The sequence below is a fragment of the Podarcis erhardii genome (genome assembly GCF_964252035.2).
Source record: "Podarcis erhardii genome assembly, chromosome: 7".
Classification (NCBI taxonomy): domain Eukaryota; kingdom Metazoa; phylum Chordata; class Lepidosauria; order Squamata; family Lacertidae; genus Podarcis; species Podarcis erhardii.
In genome coordinates, this window is record NC_138511.1 from 5386769 (window position 1) to 5414544 (window position 27776).

General features: G+C 48.0%; 1 protein-coding gene across 3 annotated transcripts in view; it reads right to left on the minus strand.

Annotated features, from left to right (window-relative positions):
* The window catches only part of ADD2 (adducin 2), a gene marked incomplete at its 3' end in the record, with an annotated part of 65350 nt that overhangs the window by 1481 nt on the left and 36093 nt on the right, over window positions 1–27776 (minus strand). Inside the window, exons 2-15 of one of the 3 annotated variants that reach the window (XM_081868442.1) lie at window positions 23303–23513; window positions 21704–21839; window positions 18747–18898; window positions 17324–17404; window positions 16125–16274; window positions 13798–13941; window positions 13216–13314; window positions 9490–9666; window positions 8484–8735; window positions 7216–7335; window positions 6718–6807; window positions 4306–4462; window positions 3105–3221; window positions 2175–2208 (exon numbers count right to left, since the gene is read on the minus strand). In XM_081868442.1, coding sequence (XP_081724568.1) covers window positions 2175–2208; window positions 3105–3221; window positions 4306–4462; window positions 6718–6807; window positions 7216–7335; window positions 8484–8735; window positions 9490–9666; window positions 13216–13314; window positions 13798–13941; window positions 16125–16274; window positions 17324–17404; window positions 18747–18898; window positions 21704–21839; window positions 23303–23485 — 1892 coding nt within the window. In that variant the 5' untranslated portion in view covers window positions 23486–23513. Of the gene's footprint in view, window positions 1–2174; window positions 2209–3104; window positions 3222–4305; window positions 4463–6717; window positions 6808–7215; window positions 7336–8483; window positions 8736–9489; window positions 9667–13215; window positions 13315–13797; window positions 13942–16124; window positions 16275–17323; window positions 17405–18746; window positions 18899–21703; window positions 21840–23302; window positions 23514–27776 lie in introns of those variants that run through there. The other 2 variants (XM_081868441.1, XM_081868443.1) reach the window with 2 other exon arrangements.

A 27776-nucleotide genomic window follows, 5' to 3' on the forward strand; every position in this document is an offset into this window, starting at 1 on the left:
GACTCCTAGCTGTGGAGCCACGTGAGTCTCTGTCAGCAGTTTGGAAACTAGGAACAGAGGAAGACAGGAACGTGCCTTATACTGAGTCAAACTGCTGGCCCATCAAGCTCACTGTTGCCTGCACTGGCTGGCAGCAGCTGTCCAGGATTTCAAGCAGGAGTCTCTCCCAGCCCTATCAGGAGCTGCCATTGAGGACTGAACCTGGGGTCTTCTGCTTGCCCAGTGAGCTGCGGTCCAAGCTGCAAATCTGTTCCTTTCGGGGGAAGGCTGCCTGGTTCGGAACAGGCCATCTAGGGATTTCTCAGATCCAGGAACCCTTACCCACACAGCTTCCACCTTACCAAGATCCTTCCTCAGCTTATTGGCCTTCGTGCAGCCCATACAGCCTCTTCAGGCCCTCTAGTTCTTTCCTATAGATGTTTAATAGCATATAGGTGTTAAACAGAGTTCCAAGTGCAATCTATAGGCGCACATTATCTATAACCCTTACAACAACCCCGCAGGTAGGGGTTAGGTATATTGCAGATGGCATGGGGTTCAGGCTTAGGGATGGTGGCCAAGCACTAAAGAAACCTAGAAAGTTCCCAGCGCATGTGAGATTTGAATATAATACTACTAATACCAATACTAATAATAATATTTCTACCCCAGCCACTCTGGGCAGCTTCCAGCAAAAGATTAAAAATACATCAGTCATTAAAAACTTCCCTAAACAGGGCTGCCATATAGTTGTTTATTTCTTTGACATCTGATGGGAGGGCGTTCCACAGGGCGGGCGCCACTACCTGGTTCCCTGTAACTTTGCTTCTCACAGTGAGGGAACCGCCAGAAGGCCCTTGGCGCTGAACCTCAGTGTCCGGGCTGAACGATGGGAGTGGAGAAGAAGGGGCTTCCTGGTCTGTTCCTTGGATCTCTTATGCTACACCAGTTCTTGTAATTATTCTGTACTACATGTTACACTAAATATTTTTGCAATATGCCACAAAAACACAATGTATTGCAAAGAAAACTTTGCTAATCAGCAGACCGCATATGATGTAGGGGAGCCCCCCCCCCACCATAGAGAGGTTTCTATACTGCTCCAGGGTGGGCCTACTCCACCAGCCCATTAGGAAAAGTCTTAACAATGATGAGAGCTGCAACAAAGTCCAACATTCAGTTCTGTTCAGTACAAATTTATTGTATCTCCCCAGTACAAATGTAGGCTGCAGTCCTCTATTAAAGCCTCCTTCCCTTCCCCTGAGTGGAATCAGAAACGGAGACGGGGGCAATTCAGAGAGGCTGCTCAAGAGGCAACTCAAATCCTCCCGTCACATTCATCAGGATGCAATAAAAGAGGCCAAACTACAACGATGGTTGCCACAGGTCCCCCATTCCTGCTATATGATTGTTGTTATTATTTACCCATCGCTCACTCTAAGGTCCCAGGGTGGGTTACAACATTGAAACCTTAATATTAAAAACTGTTCCAAACAACTTACAATCACAAAGCAATGGTGGGTCCTAAAAACTTACACCTCAAGTGTCAGAAGCCAGAATAAAGAGGTGCGTCTTCAACATTCTCGGGCAACTGTTAAATGATGGTGCCAGACACACCTCTGGGGGCCACCACAAAGAAAGCCCTCTCCTCCTGGGCCACCAAGCCTCTGAGGGCAGACAAGCTACCAGGAGGCCCCCCTCTGCCTATCATAGCACCCAAAGGGGACTGCAGGGAAGGAAGTCGTCTTTCAGTTATTTGGGGTCTGAGACATTTAGGGCTTTAAACACTAATGTAAGCAGCTTAAATGGGGCCCCAGAACGAACTGGCAACCAGAGCAGCTGTTTTGAAATGGGTTAAAAGAAACCCAAAGGGAACCCCAGCCAGCAGTTTGGCTGCCCCTCTCTACACAGAGATTCTGGCAGAGGCTTTTGCTAACCATGCTTAGCCAAGACCCTGTTTAACTGGAGCTTTTGGGGATGGATCCTGAAACTCTGTTTGAAAAGCAGATGGCCTGCAACTGCCCTGTGGGCCCTCTTGGCATCATGCAACTGAGTCCATGTTTTACACACGTTTGCAGCTCCAAAAATGAAAGGGTTGCTCAGCCCTGAGATGCTGAAATGGAGGCTGGATTGAGGACCCCGTCCCTCCCCCCGGGAGCAGCTTAAAATTGAGAAAACAGCCTCTCTATACTTACTAAAGTGACAAGTATTCAGAATCAGAGGGAACTCCTTTGATGAGAGCAACACATGGAAAGAGAAAGGAGACAGTGTGGAGACAAGCACACCAAACACAACGAGGCACAAATGAGACAATGCAGGGGAGGGGGGAAGCAACAACACTACACCCCCCCAATAGTCACAAGAAACCATGCCCCTCTCGGATCAGGACCACACTTCCACTACACCCTTGAATAGGGCATCACATCCTGGGGAAGGTAAGATTTCACAGCACCACAGAATTGTAGAGTGAAAGGTTCCCCAGGGGTCATCTAGTCCAACCCCCTGCCATGCAGGAATTACAGCAAAAGAATCCCTGGCAGGTGGCCACCCAAGGAAGGAGGGTCCACCAGAGCAGGGCCAGGAGGGAAGGCAGGCCTTAATTCTCCCCCTGCCAGTAGCTGCTAGAATTAGCTAGCTGCTGCACATCTTGTTATCTTACAGGCACCTGGGGGTGGACCTTTTCTGCTGTGCCGCCCAGCCTTCAGGAGTTGCACCCCACCCCTCGATAAGACATCATCTGGGAATCTTTTAAGACTCTCTTGTTCACCCAAGCATTTGCCAGAAATTAGTGCAGAGGAAAGAGATGTACCAGGCCCAGTTAGCAGTGATCCCCAGCTGAAATTCCATTATAAAGAAACAAAAAAGAAGCAAGTCTTATATCTCCTAGACTCAGGTATGAAGCAAAAGGTACAGTATAGGTACTGTTCTAAGCAGTTTTTGTGGGATGAGCTAGCCTGGCTGCTGCTGCCTTTCAGTGTTTTTAGCCACCCCCATTTCTCTAATCCTATTAAAAGCATCTAATCCAGTGGCCACCAGCTCATCTTGTTGCTGTGAGTTCCAAAGCCTAACCTTTCATGGTGTGAAGAAGCAGGTGCTTGACAGAGCGCTGCAAAGGCTTCCCTTACCTTCTGAAGTCTTGGACGGGCTTTTTAACGGAGGCTTGGCTGGGCTCTGGACTGTGGGGTCTGCAGTCGACTCCAAAGGGGCCGTCACCTCTTCCTCCAGGCTTGTGTCTTTCTCACCTGGGAGGAGATGGGAATACAATGGAAGAAAGCATGTCTCAGGAAGCCTGGATGTCCACAAGGATGGAGCAAATCCCCCCATCTCACTGTTTCTAAACTGTTTCGGACACAGAGCTGAAGGAGACTGCCAGGTGTCCTCCTTCCTCCTTTGCAAGGAGAAGGAGGTCTTTCAATCCCCCAGGACAGGGAGTTCAAAGGGAGGCGTCACAACTTGCTGGGGGCTGTGGTCATCAGCACAGGGGTCCAAAATCCTGTGCAGCCAAGGCAACATTTTAGGTGGCTCACCTACTACCGAGCTGGGTTTGAGGTCCTTGTATTTACTTACAAAGCCCTGAACATCTTAGGTCCAGGGTATCTCAGGGATTCTGAGGCCCTAGATCCCAGCTCAGTTACTGCAGGAGCATTGATAGTTCCTGGTGTTGGTAAGGCTCCTTTGACAACAGCAAGTAACTGAGCCTTTAGTGCCATCGGTCCAGTCCTGTGGAACTTCCTGCCACTAGGGGACGAGTTTATGAAACCAAGGGAGCGGTGGCCTTGAAAAGAGTTGGAAGCCACTGTCCTAGGGATGAGCTATTTTTCACTCTGTGATGACTATATAATAGGATAGGTATTATAATACATAATTCTCTCTCTCCAGGGTCAGAGCAAGGCAGTGGATTTTGGACTGTGAGCAGGAGAGTCCTGTTATAGGATGGGGAGGGGTTGGTTTGGATGTCATCTCTGGGTCCCCTCCAAGTCTGTGCTGCTATGTCTGTGAGATGGGATTCTGTAGGAAAATAAATGACTCACATGGTAAAAAATAAACGTGGAAAACATAAAATTCTCGCCCACCCCTGTGTCTCTAGCACACCACCTACAAATTCCTTGGAACCATCCATATCCCAACCTTCCCAACTAATGCTTCTTTCTTGTCCCTCTCAGCTGATGACACAGCATTCATCTCCCCAGAGTGTTTAGGTGGCCCCTATTTTATCAAGTGTTGTTAGTTGCTAATACCAAAGCAAGTGCTGTGGTCTTTCAGCCCACTCAAGTTTCTAGTTCTCAGCTACAACCAGCCCCTGTGCTCCTGAACCATGATATTTACCATCGAGACCCAGTTTCTTTCTTTCCACTTCCTTCTTGTACTCCTCCAGCTCCTGGTCTGTCAGCTGACTGAAAGGGTTTGGTGGCTCTGGCTCCGGAGGAACCTCGTTGTGGGATACATCCTTCATTTCTCCGTCTGCCAAGTGACTCTCTGTAGACTGCATTGGGAGACAAGAAAGAGGTAACTATGGGGGGGGGGGGAGCCTGCAGGCAGAACCATGGAGGCCGGAAAGCAGAAAGGTGCTCTGGGCCCACGGATCAATCCTATCATGCTTCGATCCCACCCTTTCTCAGTGGCTGCTCCCAGCCTTTGGAACTCCCTTCCTAGTGAAGCTAGACTGGCTCCCTCCTCGTGGTCCTCCTGCCGGCAGGTGAATACCAGTTTATACCGAGAGGGAAGGGAAGGGCTTTTAATAGCACCGTCCTGTTTTTATTATTTGTATTTTAATAGATTTGTCTTTTTACATAGTTTAAATTCTATTGGAGTTTAATTACTTTTTAACAATGTCTTCAGCATTTTTTTAAAATTTTACCTGTGCTTTAATTTGTGCAAGCCATCTTGAGTCCTGGCCCATGAAAAAGGTGGGACATTGATGATGGTCTAACCCTCCACTGCAAAACATTTTGGCTAAATGGCAGGACGCCTCTTTAAATGTCATTATAAGATGGCACTGGATGCCCCTATGCCTTTCCAGACCTCACTGTACTCTCTTGCCCTTATGCTTAAAGGCACATTCTTCCATGTGTGGCGGGAGTGTCCGTTGCTTAAAGATTTCTGGACCCGATATCTTTCAATGTCATCCATCATTATAGCATTTATGGAACGCTTAACTCACCATTGGAGGGTGATAAAAGGATCAGCCAGGAAAGTTGCATTTGACTCTGTATGGTCTCAATTTATATTGTTTATTAACAACAGTACAGTAATCTCCCTTCCCCCTCAATCATAGCAGCCGCTATGGAGAAATTATCTTAATGCTCTAGACTGAAGTACATCCTGTGGATGTGAGCTTAACCTGGAATGTAAAAGATTTTCCAAATCTGTTTTGATGCCATATGGATAATAGAAGACTTAACATTTGTACATGTATTTGTCCTGGGAGACAACACTTTATGGTTTGTAATTGCTTTTTTAAAAAATGTCAATAACGTTTGCAAATAGTAATAGTAATAGTAATAGTAATATAGTAATAGTAATAGTAATATAGTAATAGTAATAGTAATAGTAATAGTAATAGTAATAGTAATAGTAATAGTGAGGGGCCTTTTGTGGGACATTATTACAGTCAAACTCATATTTTGTCAGATAAGCACATGAAGAGGCTGAGGTTCACAGAGCTTTCCTGTTAAATTTGCTAGAGAGAACTCTGTGACATCTCTTCCTTTGTTTGCCTTGGCAGGAAGCTGAAACACTACCTCCTTCCTTCCTGCCTGAGCATCTCTCTCTTTCCCTCATGCCTCCAAGCTGACTACTCAGACAACATTTTGAACTTAGATTTTGTACTTTTGTAACTTGGTAGTTATAAATCTGCCTTCATTTTGCTACTGTAAACTGCTGCTTCAAGACCCAGGTTAGGTAAGCAAATACTACTTTCACTTCTTCACAAAACAGTGTGTGTGATGGTCATTTTTAAGGGAGAGAAAAGTAGTAATACTGTACCAGGGAAAATCCCATCTGCCTTAAAGCATCCTGGATTCTTGTCTGTAGAAAATTAAATCAACCTTGTCTTAGCTTCCAAGTTTAATGCTGCAAAGGATGGTACTCTGCAGATCTCATAAACGTGAGCAAGGATCCTCTCCTACTGCCTAAATCCATTCCTACACTTTTCAGTGCTAAATTCTTGAGGGTGAAATTTAATTCCCAGTGAGATCAGGAAAGCCCCACCCCTCTATTATTTGAAATGAGCTTAAGCGGTCTAGGTGCTGGGATTCAGCCAAGGAGCCCATGAAGGACCTCCACTAGTGCAACTGGACTTCCTCCTGCTATCCTCCTCCATGCACAGACAATTGGCTCTTTGGGGGTCCGGAGACACCCCAGAACTGCAGGGAGGTGGTGGTGGTGAAGAGGACCGATAGTTGCACCAGGCAAGCAGGAATGCTTGCACAAACAGAGAGATCTGCTTAGCGCTATGTTGAATCCCCGCCCCCCAGATGTCTATAGAATAAATAAGTAAAATATGCCTGTCCTCATAACAGCCTGGTGAGATCAATGTGGTAGAGAAATGGTGCCTGATTTGGAGTCTCCATCCCAGTGACGCTTATGGCACTGGAGCCAGACCCCTCCAGTCGACAGCCATTGGGGTGTGTGTGGCTAGATGATCCTCCCAACTTTACAATTCAGTGATGCTATGATTCTATTCCAGGACATTCCCTGTGGGTTTTTACACCGGGAGGCTCCCTGAATGACAAGTACCGGGCTCCTGCTTTTCTCTGCTATCACGCTGGCGAGCAACTGGGACTGGGGTCCGGCCGATTTCACGTCCTGGCGGTTTTGTTCTCTAATCTGCAAGTGGAAATGAAGGAAAAGAGGAGAAAGTTTGTGGTCTGTGGGATTGAAGCAATGCCCCTGAAGAAGAGAAAGCAACACGCAAAGTTTCTTGGTGCCACCAGGGGCTGTGGATCAGGACCAGGCTCCCTGTTACCAGCACTAATGGGATACCTGGCTGGAGTTCTGACCTAGTCCAGCGCATTGCAGGGGGTTGGACGAGGTGACTTCCAACCCTACAATTCTGTGACTCTACGCTGCATTACACCAGCTCTCCCCATTGTATTTCTGCTAGGGAGAGAGGCTGCGGGGATTCTTCCCCAATACACAATTCCCAGGAATATTTTGGGGATGCCATAGCAACGGAGACGGTACCAACAGAGATGGAAAGTGTCTAAAGAGCAAATGGGAAGGAGGCGGCTGTACCTTATTCCTCATTTCCAGAACTTCTTGTGGGTCTGTGTAGAGAGGCACAAATTGGTTTGGGTTTTCAATTCGGATCGGTGTTCCACTGCTGGTTTTCTCCACCTCGTCTGCTTTCATCCACTGGGCAGCATGAAAAGTCAAGGGCAAATTGTAAGGGCAAAGGGAGGTCTCTTAAGGGTGGAGAAAGGGCACAGAGGGATTCCTTAGCTGTGATTCTGGCATTGCAAGGGGTTGGACTGGATGATCCTTGGGGTCCCTTCCAGCTCTGCAAATGATCTGCAAAGCTGAGAGGCAGGATGGGCTTTGGGGCTTCTGAATTCAAACTGACGAGTCAGCTTTTGCATCCACACGGAGAAAGAGCCCAGATATGTAAGGCTACAGACATTCAGGTTCCTAATTCAGCAAGAAGAGCTTTTCAGATCATTGTGACCCCCATCTTCTCTCGCTCACCTCACTGTGTGGGCCCTGCTGTCATGTGACTAGCCCTCATGAACGGTATAATCTGCCACTACTGAAGGTCACAACTCTTATTACCTATTTCCTGATTGTCACTGAAAACAGAAACGTATGTCCTCTGATTTTCTGAATAGTCCAAGGCAGAATTTTTCTTGAAATGAGTTAAATGGCCTGACTGAATTAAAACAGCTTTTCGAATCTTTAAACTCTCCCCCACGGTGAATACATTTCATCCTCCTATACCAGCTAGTGGCTGCTTCTGGGGGTGGGGGAACGGACGGACCTGGAGGAGTAGCCTCAGCGCAAGAGGACAGAAGTTCAGGAAAGGGCAACCAAAATTATCAAGGGGGTTGACTGACTCCCCTGTGAAGAAAAGCTGCAGTATTGGGGACTTTTTAGTGTAGGGAAAAGGTGAGTATGACAGAAGTTTATAAAATAGTGCATGGATAGAAAGCAAGTTTTTATGCTTCTGTCATAACATTAATGAAGCTGAATTCAGAACAGAGAAAAGAAAGTTCTTTTTCACCCAGCACAGTTAAACTATGGAACTGTAGGCGCTGTAACTCTCCAAAGGTGGACTCCTCCACTGTCTCCTGAGACAGATGTCAACCAACCAACCAACCAACCAACCAAAAAACCAACCAACCAACCAACCAAGCAACCAACCAACCAATTGTCCCCTAAATTTCTGCTGTAGCCAATTGGACGGGGGAAGAAGGCCCTGCCTTTCTTTCAGCGTGGAAAATGGTGGCCACTTCCCTTATGTGGAGCATTTTGCAGGGACAAGAGGCAGTGAATGGTGTTCTCCTTACGGTGGTTTTGGTTCTGCTGGCGCTGCCTTGGCTTTCCTCGGCCACATTCACCCGCAGATAAGTGTTAGGTGTGTTCAGCCAGCGGGTCTTCTCCTTCTGCTGCTTCTGGGCATGCTGACGGAGAGTTGAGATGGGGGCTACGTCCTCCTCAAACACAAAGGCTGTGACCGTGGCTGGGATCTCCACCTCACTCTTGTGCTTGGTCTTCTCCTGGACAAATGGATAGCGGTAGGCGTAGCCGGTCCGGTAGCCCTAGGAAGGACAAAGAGGGTTCCCTGAAGGCTCCCCTGCATGCTGACCCAGAGGCAAAAGCTTAAGCTGTGAGGCCACTTGCCTTCTGCACAGAAACTACCTGCTGATGTAGAGCGGGATTTTCAACTCCCCAAACCCACCCCAAGTTTCTGGTCCTGGTGGCTGTTAGCATGCATGAAAAACATTTGTATTTTTACTTAGAGATTACCACATTTCCTATCAGTAACATCTACCAAGAGTCAACTGATAGCAGTTCTGGTTTATGGGTTAATTAATGGGATCTGGCAGCTTGCAAATGCTCAGCTTGAAGTTATAAAATGGTAACCAACCATTGTTAGACAACAGGGTGGGAAACCTCAGTGGCCCTCAAGTCACTCTATGTGGCCCTTGGGTTTCTTCCCACCACACCCCTTGCTGTGCCTTCTTTGCTTTGCCCTCTCCTGGAGGAGTCTGGGGGTGTCAAAGCCAGCCTGCTTACGGACTCATTGTTAAAACCATGTTTATGGAAGACCATCTTACTCGGCTCCAAATGATCGTTAAAGAAGAAGACTGTTCCAAGGTAACATCTGCATCAATTGCTCCGCCCATTTTTGCCTCTGGCCCCACCCACCGCTGGCATGTGGGTCCCAGAAGGTTCCCCAGAAGGAAACGCATCCCTCAGGTGGGAAGAGGCTCCCCTGCACTAGACAGAGAAAGTGAGGATGGGACACATGTCCAGGAAAATGGGCGCTGTGGCATCCGCTTGCAAACGCACCAGGTTGTCGAGCATCCTCATCAGAGCCTCAAACTCGTGCTCTCCCAGCCGGCTCTTCTGCATGGGTCCAAAGGTGCTGCCGGCCCATCGGACAGAGCCAACGTCATGGGGCCGGTGCTTCTCTCGCTCCAGGACTATCAGATTCTCTGCTCCGCCGGCACTGGACAAGGCTGAGACCTGGAAAGATGCAAACCACAAGAGAGGCCATATATCCACATGTGGTGTCCAAGCAAAATATCTGGGCGCCAAGAGAATATCTGGAGAATAATTCAGAGATCAAAAAGTGCAGGGGAGAACCAGTTGGGGGCCAATTTGTTGCAGCCCCAGCAGGAGCCCAAGGGTGCGGGGAGAGGGGCAAGACAGTAGCATCCTTTGGTCATCAAGGAAGTGTGGAAGAAGCCCATGCATTGCCACCCTTCCACCTGCAGACGGCGCTCATGCGCTGGGCCTTGGCACATGGCTGACCTAGTTTTTTCCAGCTGAAGAAGTAGGCTGATGCTCAGAGGGGCAGACAATGGCACTGAGCATCAAAGGCAGGAATTGCAGGAAGTCCAACCTGCCTCCCGCCATCCCCACCCTGCCTGGGGTTGCAGAGCTTATTAGTTCCTGACAAGGGTGGGCAGAGCCAGAAAGACAGAGAAGAAGGCTGGGGAATACTGTTGCCTTTTAGGGATAACATTTTTACAGCCCCAGAAGAGGAAATAGCTGATGAAGCCCACCTGTGTAAATAATAATACAATTGATTAATTTATGGAGTATGAAGCTTGACATTCTATTCTTTAACTTTCTGCCTATGCAAAAAAGTAAACATTACCAAATAAATCAGGTGTGATACTGTCCCTGATGCTTTTCAACATCTTTATGTGCCCCCTCGCGCAGCTTGTCTGGAGTTTTGGGTTAGGATGCCATCAGTATGCTGATGACACCCAACTCTATCTGTTGATGGATGGCCATCCTGACTCGGCCCCAGACACACTGATCAGATGTTTGGAAGCTGTGGCTGGATGGTTATGTGGGAGCCGATTGAAGTTAAATCCTTTGAAGACAGAGGTCCTTTGGCTGGGTTGGGACGATATGGGATTGGGGGGGGGCAACTCCCATCTCTTGCGGGGGCGCAATTAGTGCCAGCACCGTCCGTTAAGAGTTTGGGTGTAATCTTTGACACCACCCTTTCCATGGAGGCGCAGATTGCAGCTAAAACAAAGGAGGCATTTTTTCATCTCTGCCAAGCTAAGCAGCTGGCTCCTTACCTCTCTCGCCCTGACCTAGCCACTGTGATCCATGTGATGGTCACCTCCAGACTGGATTATTGTAACTCGCTCTATGTGGGGCTGCCCTTGAGACTGACCCAGAAACTCCAGTGGGTGCAGAATGCCGCGGTGAGACTCCTTACGGGGTCCTCACTGCGAGATCACATTCACCCAGTGCTTTACCAGTTGCACTGGATCCCGGTGGAGTACAGGGTCAGGTTTAAGGTGCTGGTTTTAACCTTTAAAGCCCTACGGGTACCTACGGGACCGCCTCTCCTAGTATGTCCCACAGAGGACCTTATGGTCTTCAAACAAAAACACCTCGGAAGTCCCAGGCCACAGAGAGGTTAGGCTGGCCTCAACCAGAGACAGGGCTTTTTCGTCTGTGGCCCCAATCTGGTGGAATGCTCTGTCACAAGAGACTAGGGCCCTGCGGGACTTGACATCTTTCCACAGGGCCTGCAAGACAGAGCTGTTCCACCAGGCCTTTGGCCAGGGCACAGTCTGACCCCCTCCTTTGGTATTTCTTCACAGAACTCTAGCCCAATGGTAGCCATCAATTTGATTTTAACTGATTTTATAATGAATTGATTTTATAATGCTGTATTATTTTACTGTTGTTAGCCGCTCTGAGCCTGGCTTCGGCTGGGTAGGGTGGGATATAAATAAAATTTTATTATTATTATTATTATTAAATTATGCAAAGCAAGAAAATGGGTGCAACTTTTTTAATTTTTTGCAGATCTTAGCAGGAACCAGCTTGGAGGAAGGGAGGGGGAGTTTTCCCTTTCTTCTGAGATTCATCAGCATAGGGTGGGGTAGGGATTTTCTTTAGGATAATGACTGGAGCATGGAGGGTTAAACTTCACCCCCCCTCTCCCTGCAGTGGAAATAATGCCCCTCTTGGCTTAATTGCTAATTTATTTATTCGTTACATTATACCCCACCTTTCCCTGAAGGAGCTCAGAGTGGCATACATAGTTCTCCCCTCCTCATTTTATCATCACAACAACCTTGTGGAGGTAGGTTAGGTGACAGGGCCCTGTAATGTTGGGGCTGGTGGGATTTGTAGTCCAAAATGCCTGGAGGCCACCAGGCTGGGGAAGGACAACGTTCAACCAGCACTTTCCCATCTTCAAAGGCTCTTACCATCCCCAAGCTGCAAATGCGAAGCTGAGCTTGAGAAAAGCGGGCTTTCCTAAAGCGTCCCAGAGAGTTCAGAACAGAAGCATGATTTTCATTGAGGACTTCACAGCTGCCAGGAGCCACCATACTCTGCCAAATTTCACTCTGCAGCATGTTAGGTACACAATGTTCCTTCCATGCCACAACTTCTGAAGGAGAAAAACATCATTTCTCTGTGCCTAAAAATTTAATTATTGCAGCTAACGCTACTAAGATGCTACTTGGTTGAAGCCAGCTAAGATCTACTCAGAGTAGGTGCACCAGAATGAAGGAAACTACATCAGTTATGTCCACTAATTCCATGGGATCTACTTGGAATGTGGCCAATATTGGAAATAAACCATTGCTAATTTAACAGGTGTGTGTGTGTGTGTGTGTGTGTCTCATATGTGTGACGTGTGTGAAGGCACAACCAGATGCCTTCATCTGCTCCAACTGCAGCAAAACAGGTATTTCCCATAACAGTCTCTCGAGTCAGTGCAACCTTCCAACAGTTGGACTTCACCCCCAAAGGCGTCCTCTTCCATTGTTTCCAAGACAGGTGGGAGCCAACCAACATGCGTCAACATGTATACTATCAATAGTAACTGATACAAACTATCAATATCAATGGATATTGCTTACTTTAGAATGATTTTAAAATACTGTCACATGAGTATTCTCAGAATGAATTATCTGGGTTGGTTGCCTCCTTGTGAACTTAAATGAACTGGCATTAGACTGACTAGAGTGAGGATGCCCCGATGTACATTTTTGCACCTGTGTTGTTACTGTGGCTGCTTTGGACATGCTTACATGGGGAAAGGACATACCGTAGATTCCGGCGTATAAGACAACTTCTTAACCCCGGAAAAGAGGTTAAAAAGTCGTCTTATATGCTGGGTATGGGCGGCGCGGAGCGGAGCCCGCCCACTGCTGCTTCGGAAGCAGCAGCAGGTGTGGCAAGCTCTGCTCCGTGTGGCTTTTTCCTGGTGCGGAGCTGCCCAGTGTATTAGGCAACTGGGGTTATAAGACGAACCCCCAAATTGAAGCTGACAATTTGCGGGGGGGTCGTCTAATACGCCCATTCGCCTAATACGCCAGAATCTACGGCACACAAATTAAAATAATAATGGTGTCTCTAATGCTGTCAGGGGTCCCTTTACCTTTATCTTTAATGCTGTCAAGCAGTTGGAGTAGATGACCCTTTGAGTCCCTTCCAACTCTATAATTATATGATTAGATAAAACGTGCCTGGTGACTAAAAGAAGGGGGTGGGGGGGTGGGGGGGTGGGTGTGCTCTGCTGCTCACCTGCACTTCACAGGCAGCCTGCAAATGGAAGATCTTGTAGAAGGCTTCTTCCACCGTGTCTCCCAAGGCCAACACACCATGATTCCGCAACACTAGAACCTGCCAAGAGAAGGAAGGAGAAAGGGTCAGTGAAAATGGGGAAAGCCATAAGTGCTTCTCAATTCTGTATAATTTTTCACACTGCCTCTTGCCCGAGGATTTCAAAAAGTCTGGCTAAGCCCTACTTCAGAGGTCTAGATCCCAAATGCCAGCTCCTCCACAGTTCCACATGTCCCGCCGTCCCCCCCACCAGGGAAACTGGCACTTTATCATTGAATCAGAGCAAACATCAGTCAGGTTTTCTGTGAATTGACACTTCCTTTGGTTCCATGTTAAAGAGCAGGTTTTTCTGGGGAAAGTCGTGAGGCAAACAGACAGAAAATCACTTGGACCCCTGCCTGGAATGCACGGGGCAAGCAGAAACCCTCTTGCACCTGGGCTTTCTGGGCACAAAACAAGCAGTGTGGGCAATCCCTAAGGGCTGTTTGATGCGCCACAGTGCCAGAGGACGCTGAAGCCTGAATGCTACCTCTCAACTCTCACCTTGCAGGTGGGTCCTAGACACTTCTGCAGCTCAATTCTGTCTGCTTCTTCCTCCATCTCCCCATTGAAGTCAAAGTACACCATGTTCCCTGCCAGCAGTGCATCGTGGGAAATGGGCAAGAGGCCATGCTTCATGGCAGACACCTAGGAAGGAAGAGAGAGCAGAGACAGAGAGGCAAAGATGAGCAGGTAGAGCCATCCCTTGTCTTTCCATTGATGCATCTAGACTGTGCCTTGGATGGGAAACAGAGGTGGGCCTGACCTTTGCACCGTAGGTTACATCCCAGGCATGCCAGAATCAGAGATTTCTCCATCCCCCCTTCCAGGCAAGCGAGAGGCATCCTAGTACAAGGGCACCTTCCAGCCAGGCAAAAGCACTCGGTGGCAAGAAGGACCTTTTACCAACTGCAGTTGCTTCAACAGTTGTGGCCATTCCTGGACTGGGAAAGCCTGGGCACAGCAGTTCATTGGCTACTTCAAGGCTGGATTACTGCAATGCACTCTATGTGGGGCTTCCCTTGTACTTGATACGGAAGTTTCAGTCAATGTGCAATGCTGCAGCATGATTGCTGACAGGATTGAGGCCTTGTCAGCATACAACATGTGCATTCATAGATCTGCACTGGTTGGCAATTTGCTACCAGGCCAGATTCAAAGTGTGACTATTAGCATATAAAGCCCTTAACAACTTGGGACCTGTTCTGTATGTGAGATGGCCTTACCCCGCCTGTGCCCGCTCGACTGCTTTGAATGGAACTGGCACTGTTACAGGGGCCACATAATACCCCTTCCTCATCTCTAAGGACGCCATTTTTTAGTGTGGCATCACCAACACTTTGGAACTCCCTCCCTATTGACATCAGCCTTCACTGTACTCTTTTGGGCGCCTGCTAAAACATTTTTTTGTTTAGACAAGCCCACCCAGATGCTTAGGAAGTTGTTGCGAGCCTTGTTGGTGGTTGCATAGGAGTCATGAGTTTCTGCTCTCCTCCCACCCATCCACAAGCCTGGAATCTAGCCATGTTCTGTCCCTTTCCTTAACACAGGGGTGCCCAAACTTTTTTCAAAGAGGGCCAGATTTGATGAAGTGAACATGCATGAGGGCCGACCAGGTTGTTTAGCTTCTTTACGATTTCACCCCAAAGCTGTTGAGCTTTTTTGGGGGGGGGGATTTTACCCCAGGAAATAAACTGACCTGTGGGCCGAATTTGGACAAGCCTGCCTTAACACCTTCCAATGCCTTTCACCAACATCCCCTCTGGGCTTTATGAGCCACAACCTGGGAGTCTTGCAATGGAGTCAGGCTACTTTCTCAGAGGGAGAAACACCCGGGCTTTATTTGGGGACCTCCTGGCCAGAGGACACAGTCCCCTGCAGTTTTCCCAATGACTGCAAAACAGTGCAAGAGTCCTATATCCATCCAGCTCCTTCAGGGAGGTGGAATCTACCAGCCAATCTACTTAAGGCTTCTTCAGCTGGCTATAGCTCTTTGCAGAGATTACAGCCTCCATAGCTGATTCAGAAGCTGTCCAAGGTCCTGATCTTGACTGAGCCTAGACTTTGACTGGACCCTGCCTGATTCCTGGCCATAGAACCAGGTGCAGGGATTCTGTTCCTCTTCCCTGTCTCATTTGCTGCTTTGTGGTTTCTTCTAAACATCTCATTTCTCTTCTCCTGTCACCTCTGTACTGCTGGTGAGGATTCCCCCTAAAACTCAGAGCCAGTGCATAGTTAAACTATGGAACTCCCTCCCACAGGAGGCAGTGATGACTTGGAGGGCTTTAAAAGAGGATGGGACAAGTTCATGGAGGAGTAGAGGACTATTGGTGGCTACGAGTCATGGTGGCTGGGCTCTGCCTCCACAGTTGGAGGCAGTCACTGGAAACCATAGGAGGGGAGAGCGCTCTTGAGTTTGAATCCTGCTTGCTGGTTTCCCAGTGATGTCTGGTTGGCCCCTGCGAGGACAAGATGCTGGACTTGATGGGCCTTTGGTCTGATCCAGCAGGTGCTTCTGATGTTCTTATTTGAATAAACTCAAAAGATGCCCTGGTTTACACAATGCCTTCCAGATAGCACTGTTGGGTTCAGTGTTGGGCATCCTGGATACTGTGAAACTGGGGTCCCCCTGACTATTCCTAAGACCTTCTCCCATTCAGAGTCTCCCAGAGTCCCTGCAGTGCACAAGGAGGGATGGAGAGGCCAAGCTGTTCCAAGCTTAATGCTCTTCTATAAATCAGCCTCGGAGCCAGCCCAAATGTCTGGGCAGGAGGCTCTGTCTGCTGTTTCTCGTTGCTCTGTCAGCAAGACGAATGGACAGCGTTCCTTACTGCAGCAGTGGCTGGCGTGTGCAGATGGATGATGCATCTCACGTCTGGTCTGGCTGCGTAGATGGCAGAGTGCAGGCTGAACCTACGGGTATCCACTGGGAAGCTGGTGCTGCCTGCCTCCACCACCTCTCCCAGGATGTTTACTTTTACCTGCAGTGCAAAAGAAAAGGTGGAAACACAGATGGGTGAGACGTTAGGGTGCTAAATTGCACCCTAAAGGTGATGCCTGGATGGCAGCTTCCTTTTGGGGATAGAGGGGGTAGGGGACACAGTCTTTCCCAAACCAGGTGGCAAGATAGGTTGACAAGTGCCATGATAAATACATTTTTGACAATATTCAAGGCTCATGGCAATCCAGCTACAATCCTCGCATGAGGGAGTCTGCCTGCTGCATCTCTGCATGAGTCACTGCTCTGGTTTTGCGAGCTTCCAATAATACCCACTGTGAATGAGTGATCCAACTGCACCTCATGCAGAGACACAGTGGAGCTTCTCAACCTCGCTGGAGGCTGACTCTTCCACCTCTGCATAAGTTACTCTTCTAGACTTGCAGACCTCCACTCAGGTCTAGAGATGCGGCAGAAGTCTCTGCCGTCAGATGCTCTGCTTGCTGTATCTTTGTGTGAGTCATTGATCTGTGAGTGCCACCTGGCTGGGCAGAGGAAAGCCCAAGCCAGTAACTTTGCAGAAATACAGAGGACTGGAATCCTGCCCCCCCAAAAACAGACAATTCTTAACCTTACCCATTTTAAGAAGAAATATTTCAGTCACAAGAGTGACAGGTACTTCCCATTTTAATTCAGACCCAGAGTGTGCCCTTTTATCAGAATTCTGCACTTTCTCATTTTACCCCCTCTCAACCCACACCCGGCCCCAGCAATCCTTTGCACATCAGACAGCAAAATATGAAACAGAGACCTCACCCCTCCAAGCCTCTCTGCAGTTGGTGATTCCTTGGGTTTTATAAGGCTTACATTGCCTCCTCCAACCTCCAGGTATTTTAGTCTCCAATTCCTATCAGCTGACCAAGTCATTTGCCCTCCATGATGCCAAGGGAACTGGGGGCGAAGACTCCGCCCCATGCCTCTCATGATGTGTTGTCTGACCCTCAAGGGAGATGTACTTATTTATTAATAATGCCTTAAGTGTGAAGATTCTCAAACCCTCAAGTTTGAGGAAGAGGGGTCTTGTGTGCTCACCAGGCTAGAAGCTGTAACTTCAGGACAGGAAAGGCCCACAGGGCAAATCAGGAAGTGGTCCTGTTCTTTGCTGACTCTCAGCTGTGAAAGGAAGACAAGAAGAGAAGAGAAGGGTGAGCTCAAGTCTTCATTTCCTTGGGCTCCTGTGGCCTCCTTCTTCCCTAGGGAAATTAAGATCAGAAGGCTCTTCCCTTCATTTCGTTATTTCCCCCTGAGTCTTCATCCACCTTTAAGACACCGTTTATTTCTGCCATTTCTTACTTTAAGATCCCAGGATGGCTTATGACAATATAATTTACTGTTATAAAAACAGATAAAACAATTACAAGTATAAAAACAGGTAAAACTGTTCCAGTCGGCTCAGTACAGTGTAAAATATGTCAAAGAGGTGCGTCCCACAAAACAAAACAAAACAAAACAAAACAAAACAAAACAAAACAAAACAAAACAAAACAACAAAACAAAACAAAACAAAACAAAACAAAACAAAACAAAACAAAACACACCCTAACTGCAAAGGGTGTCAGTATCTGGTGAAACCTATACAATGAAGATGGTAGAACACCTCTGTGAGGAGGGAGGTCCACAGTTTAGTGGCTACCACAGGGGAAGTCCTCTCCTGAGCTGCCATTTCCCAGGCAGAACATCCAAGAGGGTCAGCAGAGATGGAGACCATCTTTCAGATATTTGGGGCCTAAGCCGCTCAGGGCTTTAAATACTGTTACACGTCACCACAATCTCTGAGTGTTGAAAGACTGACTCTGGGGGTTCCAGGCGCTTACGTTCCTTGGAATGAAGGTCAGCAGAGACTGTGGTGTCCTTAGGATGTATGATTTCATTTACAAACATCTACAACCTGAGCATAAGATGGAGGGGCTCACAGCATTGACACCCCAACAGATCTTGCTTCTCTATTAGTCACGGCTTTGGATCCAGCACAGAGCAAGCAGGTCCCTGTGTCTCCAGCTTCCAGCCTGCTTCCATCTCAGCCCTTTCACACACACCCTGGCTATTGTTTTCTTACCTAGGAGCTGGGTGGGGGGGGTGGAGGAAAGAGGCAGCTTAGCCTTAGCTGTAGCTTTTACACCCTACCTCATTCTTTTGGGACAGTTAAGGTCACTGTCTTAAAAAGAAACTTGTCTGACCAGTTCGGCAACCACCTGTTAGATTTTAACCCTCGCTGAGTACAGGAGCCCAAGAATTAGAATGGACTCAGGGCATCATCCAAACTGACCCCACCAAACACACAACAATATCATTACAAGGACCTTATTGGGCCTGGAAACAAACTGGCGCACCGTTGCCTTGAGCCAAAGGGGATAAAGTGGGTATTGACCAAGAAAAAGGAGATTTCAAGGCGTCTTGTTTCCTGCCCACTGAAGAAGCCCCTGAACAAAGTGGGTGCCAGGGAAGGGATCCCTACCGTGACGCAGGTACTGCTGAGCTGCGCCCAGCCATAGAGATCCAGCAGCCGGTAGACGCTGCTGACTTTGCAGCGCATGAGCCTCTCCCCTTTGGCGAAGGACGTTGAGTCAATGCCCTGGAGGTCATTGATGGGGGTCACCGTGGAGAGGTCTGCGGGAGAGAAAGCACACAGGAGGGGTCAGCTGGTTAAACAAACACAGTCAAGGCATCGCTGGAGCTGGGTGAGACGGTCCATTTGCATGTTCCACCCATGGCTCTGGAAAAGCACATTGCCTCTCACTTTCCTCCATTCCTTGTGGATGATTTAATTTTCTTTTTGAAACAGAGGTGGGGAACCTATTTGACGCCACAGGACACATTCTTATCCAGATAGGCCTTGCAGACCAAATTTGACAGGTGGGTGGGAAATTGCTTGATGTCACAATGACGCCAGATTCAAGGTGCCTTGAAGGTCTGAAATCAGGACTTCAAAGCACCATTTAAGTTACTGCTGAAATGAAGACCCCCTCCTGGCTTTAGCAAATGATTATGAATCCAGAAGAACATACGAAGAGCCTGCTGGGTCAGGCCAGTGGCCCATCTAGTCCAGCATCCTGTTCTCCCATTGCTGCCTCTGACCATGAAAGCAGAGCAGAGCCATTGTGGTTCATAGTGATCAATAGCCCTCTTCAAAATGGCTTTGCCTAATCCTCTTTTAAAGCCATGCAAGTTGTTGGCCATCCCTGCCTCCTGTGGGAGTGAGTTCCATAGTTTAACTCTGTGCTGTGTGAAGGAGAACTTTCCTTTATCTGTCTTGAAGGGGCTGGCATCAGATGCCCTGCTAAAATGAAGGGGGAACACTTCAATTTAGCCGGGGACTTGACGCAAGTGACTTTCTGAATCAGGAAAGCGTTTGCATGGAATCTGGTCAAACTGAGCAGGGCTCAACCCCACCCCCACCCCACTGGTCAGCTGGCGGGCAGGGAGTTACAGGTGAAACTTGGAAAATTAGAATATCGTGGAAAAATTCATTATTTCAGTAATTCAACTTAAAAGGTGAAACTAATATATGAGATAGACTCATGACATGCAAAGCGAGATATGCCAAGCCTTTATTTGTTATAATTGTGATGATCATGGTGTACAGCTGATGAAAACCCCAAATTAACAATCTCAGAAAATTACTGCCTCAGTGCAGCGTGGCATGGATGAGAGCAGCTTTTGCATCTCATTTGGAAACCAAGGACCCAGAGTTTGGAGGAAGAATGTGGAGGCACACAATGCCAGATACATGAAGTCCAGTGTGAAGTTTCCACAGTCTGTGTTGATTTGGGGAGCCATGTCATCAGCTGGTGTTGGTCCACTGTGCTTCATTAAGTCCAGGGTCAACGCAGCCATCTACCCGGAGATTTTGGAGCACTTCATGCTTCCTTCCACAGACGAGCTTCATGGGGATGCTGACTTCATTTTCCAGCAGGACTTGGCACCTGCCCACACTGCCCAAAGTACCAAAACCTGGTTCAATGCCCATGGGATTACTGTGCTTGAATGGCCAGCAAACTCGCCTGACCTGAACCCCATAGAGAATCTATGGGGCATTGCCAAGTGCAAGATGAGAGACATGAGATCGAGCAATGCAGAAGAGCTGAAGGCTGTTATTGAAGCATCCTGGTCTTCCATAACAGCCCAGCAGTGCCACAGGCTGATAGCATCCATGCCATGCCACATTGAGGCAGTAATTGATGCAAAAGCGGCCCAAACCAAGTACTGAGTACATATGCATGCTTCTACTTCTCAGAGGTCCAATATTGCTCTATTTGCAGTACTTGTTTTGCTGATTTCATTTAATATTCAAATTTTCTGAGATTGTTAATTTGGGGTTTTCATCAGCTGTATGCCATTATCATCACAATTGTAACAAATAAAGGCTTGACATCTCTCGCTTTGCATGTCATGAGTCTATCTCATATATTAGTTTCACCTTTTAAGTTAAATTACTGAAATAAACAAACTTTTCCACGATATTCTAATTTTCCAAGTTTCACCTGTAAATCCTGCTGCTTTGGTTACATGCACCTGTTCCTGGCTGGAAACAGGCATGGGCAGCCAATGCAGGATTTAATCCTGACCTTCTGGCCCATCAGCTGACCTTACAACCATTTGGCTAGGCCAAACCATCACTTCCTCCTACCATTTCAGGAGAAAGACCCTCGCTCACTGGCCATCAAGTATCTCAAGGGACAGGATGGAGAGAGAGGAAGGTGGTCAGGAATTGTGGCTGGGGTGGGGGTAGCTGCAGAACAAAGAGTTGGACCCCTTTTGGGGCTGGCGGTTCATGTGTCAGGTGGGTGGGGGTTCTGCAGAAGTGAATGCTGAGAGCAATGCGTGGGTCCGCCAAATTCAAAACAAGGTTGAAAAGTAGGGGGGGGGGGCGTCCTATGAGGAGGCCAGGTCAGGGTACAGTGTGGGGGCAAAAGGCTGAGCACAGTCAGGCCTTGCTGGAGTCACTGGGGCCGCATTCACACCATACATTTAAACCACTGTGACACCACTTTAAACAGCTTCCCCCCAAAAACTTTTGGGAGCTGTAGTTTGCTAAGGGTGCTGAGCGTTGTTAGGAGACCCCTTCCCTATTCCCCTCCCAGAGCTACCGTTCTCCATGGAGAGGGGCTGATTATTAGACTGCTCTAGGCATTGTAGTTCTGGGAGGGGAATAGGGGTCTCTTCACAACGCTCAGCCCCATATATATTCTTTGGGGGAAGCCGTACGTGTTTAAAAAATGGTATGATGTTCCTTCAGATGTAATGGTGTGAATGACACCTGTGTGGTGGCCAGGAGGCTTGTGTTGATGTGAGGCACAGGCAGATTTGTAGGCAAGAGGAGGGAGGGAGGGAGGGAGGGAGGGGGAAAGGGGCTCAGGAGATGGAGAAGGTGTTTTGGCACCAGACCCATTCGTACAAGGGATGCCAACTTACTCAAGGGTGAAGGCGGGAAGACAGAAGGGGCAGTGCTGGCCATGAAGTCTGCAATCTGCCGGAGGGCCCAGATATTGGAGTTGTTTCCTTTCTTCATTTGCTCCTGGATGAGGCTCTCCAGCTCCTCCCTGAAAGACTGGGGTGGGGGAAACCCACAGAGACCCTGAATGATCCAGGCTGCAGCAGCTCTGAGTCCTCCTCCTCCTCCTCCTCTGTACCCTTCAAACTCTGACATTCGTTTGCTCAAGAATGACCACTTCATTCACTTGGATATTCAGGAACCAGAGAGAGACCCTTTCATCTGCCCAGAAAGACTCTCTGGCTGATCCAAAAGTGGTCATTCTTACAATAAAGGGAGACTTCATTGTAAAACCACTGCAGGGCATGAGAAGTAGCGCCAGCATTGCCACTGTTTTTTGGGCAAGATCTTGCGAGATCTCACCCACGTCCCGCAAGAACTCGCCAGAACCAACCTCTGCTCAGCTAGGTAAGGGATGCTTTGCCGGCAGGGCAGTGTAGCATTTCCTGTTTCACCTCAAATGGTGCAATGGCATGAATCATCCCTGAACCACTGAAGGACTCTGGATTCAATCACAGTAATGGCTTTCTATCCCACTGCAGCTGTTAATTAACTTCAGAGCGCTGGGATCATTGTTAATCTTTAAGGTAGACACATAATTTGGGGAAATGAGAAGTGGGATTGTAACATTTACTGGTTTCCATAGCCGTTTGTGTGTGGTAAACGGGGGGGGGGGGGGGCTTTCCTATTGCTAGGAGTCAGAAACCCTTATTGATAAACTGCAAATCACCCAGGAGATCAGCTAGTAGACCCAAATATGCACAGGTCCTGAATCAAGCACAGGAGGAAAGTTTGAACAAAAGAATGTAAAGAATTACTTTGATAAAATACATATTTTGTTATGTGCAAATGGCTTTAGATTCCTATTAGGTCCATAAATTACCATATAGCATATACAGTGGTGCCCCGCAAGACGAATGCCTCGCAAGACGGAAAACTCGCTAGACGAAAGAGTTTTCCCTTTTGGAGGTGCTTCGCAAAACGAATTTCCTATGTGCTTGCTTCGCAAGACGAAAATGTCTTGCGAGTTCCTGCGGGTTTCCCCCCCCTTTGCCCCCCTTTTTCTAAGCCGATAAGCCGCTTATCCGCTAAGCCGATAAGCCACTAAAAGCCGCTAAAAGCCGCTAAACCACTAATAGCGCTAATCCGCTAAGCCGTCAATGGGCTTGCTTCGTAAGACAAAAAAACCGCTAGATGAAGAGACTCACGGAACGGATTCTTTTCGTCTTGCGAGGCACCACTGTATTCAACACAAGAAACAGTGACAATTTGTTGTTGACAAAGGACAGCTGGACATAGAAAGGGCCCCATTCCCTTCAGTAGCTTAGGGCCTCATCAAACCTAAATCTGGCCCTGCCTGTAGCCCAGAGCAGGTCATGTGGCCCTGCCTCAAGGTCAGACATGCTCACCGGCTCAAGCTGAGCTCTACCTTTCCTGAGTGGAATGGCTCTTGCCTTGCTGCACAATGTCCCCCCGCCCTGTCAAATCTGGCTTGCGCCATTGAGGTGGGTGATACTCACAGGGCTTTGCAGAATCATGGTGACCCTTTTCTTCTGCTCCATCAGGTTGAAGTCTTGGCGCAGGTCGGCAGCCATGTTCCTGATGCGCAGGTACTCAGGGTCATCTTCTGAGAACCGGTCGAAGTAATGCTGGCTTTGGGTGGGGAGGGAGGAGACCTCCTCAGGGATGGTCTCGCTGCTCATTTTGGATGTTCTAGTCTACTTTGGGGGCCTGCACAAACAAAGATGGAAAGGCCAATTGCATCCTCTCTCTCTAGAATCCTAGAACCATAGAAGTGCAGAGATGGAGGGGACTCCCAAGGGTAATCTAGTCCAAATGTCTGCAATGCAGGAATCACAGTTGAACAATCCCGGACAGATGGCCATCCAACCTCTGTTTAAAAACCTCCAGCAAAGGAGAGTCCATCACCTTCCAACTGCTAAACAGCTCTTGCCCTCAGAAAGTTCTTCCTCGCGTTTAGTTGGAATCTCCTTCCATGTCATTTGAATCCTACCCTCTGGAGCAGCAAAAAACAGGCTTGTTCTATCTTCCATGTGGCACAGCCCTTCGGATATTTGAAGGTGGCTATTATGTCATCCACACTTCCCTTTGTCCCACAATTTCTTCCATTGGTCCGTGATTTCAAGGCACAAGTCCAATAGGTTTTCCCTTTGTCCCGCCTCTTTGCCCAAGAAAACCCACTGTTTACCGCTGAATCGGAACAGAAGTCAACCCACAGGAAACCTGATTGATGAGCCCAGGCTAACCATACCCAGCTCCCTCCCAAGGCTTGGTTTCCAGACCCTTCATCATCTTGGTCACCCTCCTCCGCACACCTTCCAGCTCTAATATCAACACAGCAATGTTAAGAAATTGCCCAAGCCTCCTTCCCCAGAATCCAGCACTTTAATGTCAGAACACACCTCTTGACAATACTTGAGGGGGTTTATATACTTCTGGGATCACAGGGGGAAGTGGGCAGGGTGTGTGTGTGGGGGGGGGGAGCTGCAGGCTGAGTCACAAACAACTGCATATCAGGCTGACAGAAAGCCCTGGCGTAAATTACACATCGCAGCAAATCTTCTCTGTTCATTATTGCTAAAAACGTTTAATTACAACCAAGGAGCCCAGATGGCATGTGGCTTGAAGGCAAAAGCACGTGAGTCTCTTACTTCCAGCAAGAAGAGTAGGCAGAAAACCTAGAGAGACCTGAAACCGTTACTCATCTGGTCGCCTATGGCGAGGAAGAATCTTCTCCAGGGGACCAAGCCTAACAAAAAGCCACAAATTACTTACTCAAAGTATATATGATCAGGGAGGAAGAGAACGTTATTTGCACGGTTGTAATGCTCTTATTGTGGGTGGTGCTGTGGGTTAAACCACAGAACCTAGGACTTGCTGATCAGAAGGTTGGCAGTTCGAATCCCCACAACGGGGTGAGCTCCCGTTGCTCGGTCCCTGCTCCTGCCAACCTAGCAGTTTGAAAGCACATCAAAGTGCAAGTAGATAAATAGGTACCACTTTGGTGGGAAGGTAAGCGGCGTTTCTGTGCGCTGCTCTGGTTCGCCAGAAGTGGCTTAGTCATGCTGGCCACATGACACGGAAGCTGTACGCCGGCTCCCTCAGCCAGTAAAGCGAGATGAGTGCTGCAACCCCAGAGTTGGTCATGACTGGACCTAATGGTCAGGGGTCCCTTTACCCTTTAATGCTCTTATTGCACTACTTAGAAGCAGCTGGACCAGCCTAAGTGTTTGGTGCCACATATGATTCTCCCTCCCAGCAGAGCATCCAGCACAATCATTCCCCCCCCCCCCTGCCATGTCTGTGAAGGCGGCTAGGAGAATATGCTGTTCCCTTGTTTGCACTAGGTCAGACTTGCTCCCTTCCCTTCTGCCATCCCTTATGGCATCCGTAATCTGCCAGCTGAGAGGGTCTGCTTGCCTTGGTCTCATGGTATGGCCAGCCCCCGAGAAACAGGGCTGCAAACAAGAAAGGTGTGTTTTACTTATTTATTTCAGAAAATTTATACACTGCTTGACTGTAAAAAAAACATTGTTAGTAAGAAGACTTAACTGTGTTTATGCACTGAAAATCAATGAACAAAATATGAAGAATTAACAGCAAAAATGCAAGACATTCGAAAAGTTGACATAACAGCAGACTAAAAACAGATCAAAACCTGTATGAACTTTCCAAATGTCTGGGTAGGTTTGTCTGACCAAGAAGGTTTTAGCAAGTGCTGAGAAGAGTTCAGTGAAGGAGCCTGACTGCTGTCAAGAGGCAGGGAGTTCCACAGTTTAGCTGCTACTCCTGCTGCACTAAAAGATTGGTTCCATAGAAATGCGGAAGGGGTCCTACGTGACACCTGTAACAGAGCCAGTCTCGCCAATCGAAGCTGTCAGTTGGGCGTACATGGGCAAGTCGATCTCACAGGTAAACTGGTCCCAAGCTATTATACTAATAATACTACAAACTTTGCCCAGAAGCAAAATGGCAGCCAGTGCAAGACCCTGAGCAACAGTGTCATGTGCTGACAAGGCCTTATGTAGCACATCCCCTGCCAGACAGGACTATGGAGCAGAATTTCATTCCTTGGGCCTCTGGGTTTGCATGTGTGTGTGTCTGGGGCACATCTCTCACTCTTCCGTCTAAATATTTGAACACATGCTGGCTGTTAGCATTGACGAATGGACCAAAAACCCAACACACGCTGTGTTCACACAACATTCCTTTCTAGAATCAATGGAGGCTGAGTGCTTGTTTTCTCCAAGTAGTCTGTTCACAATCCAGATATATTGCACATTATTCTTGCCCTTGAAGACTGCTTCGTGAGAAACTGGTTTCATTTTTAATATAAGAACTCAGCTTGATTCTGCATTACCCTGCAGCACATCCATTTGAAAACAGAGGAAGACAGGTGTAGGTGGTTTGGGCAATGGCGGGGGGGGGCGTTGTCTCTACCCCCACCCAATGATGTTGTGGGTGAGCATAAACCAAGATCACAACCCCCACCTCCTTCTCTATTCACCTGGGGCAAATGGAAAAAGCAAGGATAGCCTAATCAAAGGGAGGATTTTTTATTGCCTATCAACTCACCAAACCCAGCATTGTGGATGGCAGGATCTAGACTCAACCTGGATGGAGAACAGCATGCTGAGGAAGAGCATGAACAATGCTGGATTGAGTAAAAAAATTACATTTTTGTGTGACAAACAAGTCACTGTGTACACAGCCGCAGTGTTGGGGAGTGTAATGCATTTGTGGGTAATCACAGAACTGTCAAGTTGGGAGGGATCCCAAGGGTCATATCGCCCAACCTCCTGCAGTCACAAATGTCGAGATTTGAAAAACACACATGGAAGAGGCTATTGAGAATTTAAAAGTAAGAGGCACATATAATGAAAAGTTATGACTCTGCCGTGTGCTTTTCTGCCCTGCTTTGAACCCCTCAGCCTGGGTGCTCATGTCACTCCCCAGGCTGAATTCAGACAACACTTTTGCTTTCCATTTTTCTCCAGTGTCAGCTTGTGTTTGGATGGAGACTTCTCTCGAACTTTGCAGAACAACCACTTCCTTTTTGCCTCTTACTCTTCCAAGGCAGTGCCATGTTACCGTTGCCTGGTAACCCAGATGCACCAGGACTTAAAAATAAAGATCTGAGTAGGATTAAGAGAGGAGGGAAGCTGGAAAGGTCTTCCTGCCTTTCAGCCAGGTGCCAGTTGTGATGGGAAGGGGCACTATGGAAAAGGGGTTATATACATGATATATGATATCAGAGAAGTAAAAAAAAATATGCCTTGGGCAGGTCTGCTCACATGGTTTAGCCACCATCTAACTTTCATGCAAGGTTATTGCATGCTTGCAAAATAAACAAATAAATAAATAAAATCCCCCAGCATTTGAGCAAGCAGAACTGCTAGAAATTTTCCCACAATAGGGGCCGGCAGGAGGAATTGTGTCTGCAAAACCCCTCTTTTGTGTCGCCCTTGACACAGAGCTGCGCTGGCACATTCTTGTCGACCCAGATTGCTTTTAGCTGGCTGCCTGCCAGCCTCTCTGTCCTGCAAACAGCTCTTAGTCCGCACCGCAGGATGGTCACTAGTTCAAAGCTTGTCCTCACATGACTGCCTTATGAACTCAGACTGGACCCCATCTCCCTCCAGCAAGGTTTGGAGACTGGCAGTGTCAAAGGCCACCTCTGACTGTACTGTTCCAATGCATGGGGAGAAGGAAGGCCTGTGTCCCCTGTGGGACTTGCCCTCTCCTGACACCTTTGCAGCCTTAAAGGGCTTAACAGTATATAATAATCTGAAAGGCTTGCAAATGGCTACAAGGTTACAGCTACACCCTGGTGCTTAGACCATGAGTGGGATACTAGCTTCCAAAGCTGTAAAGCTAAGTGGAGGCTAAATCTCATCACCAGTGGGCTCCATTCTCTGCCCAATGGCTAGCAGGGCCACAATGCAAGGAAAAATATGTAAATTGGCTCTGCCA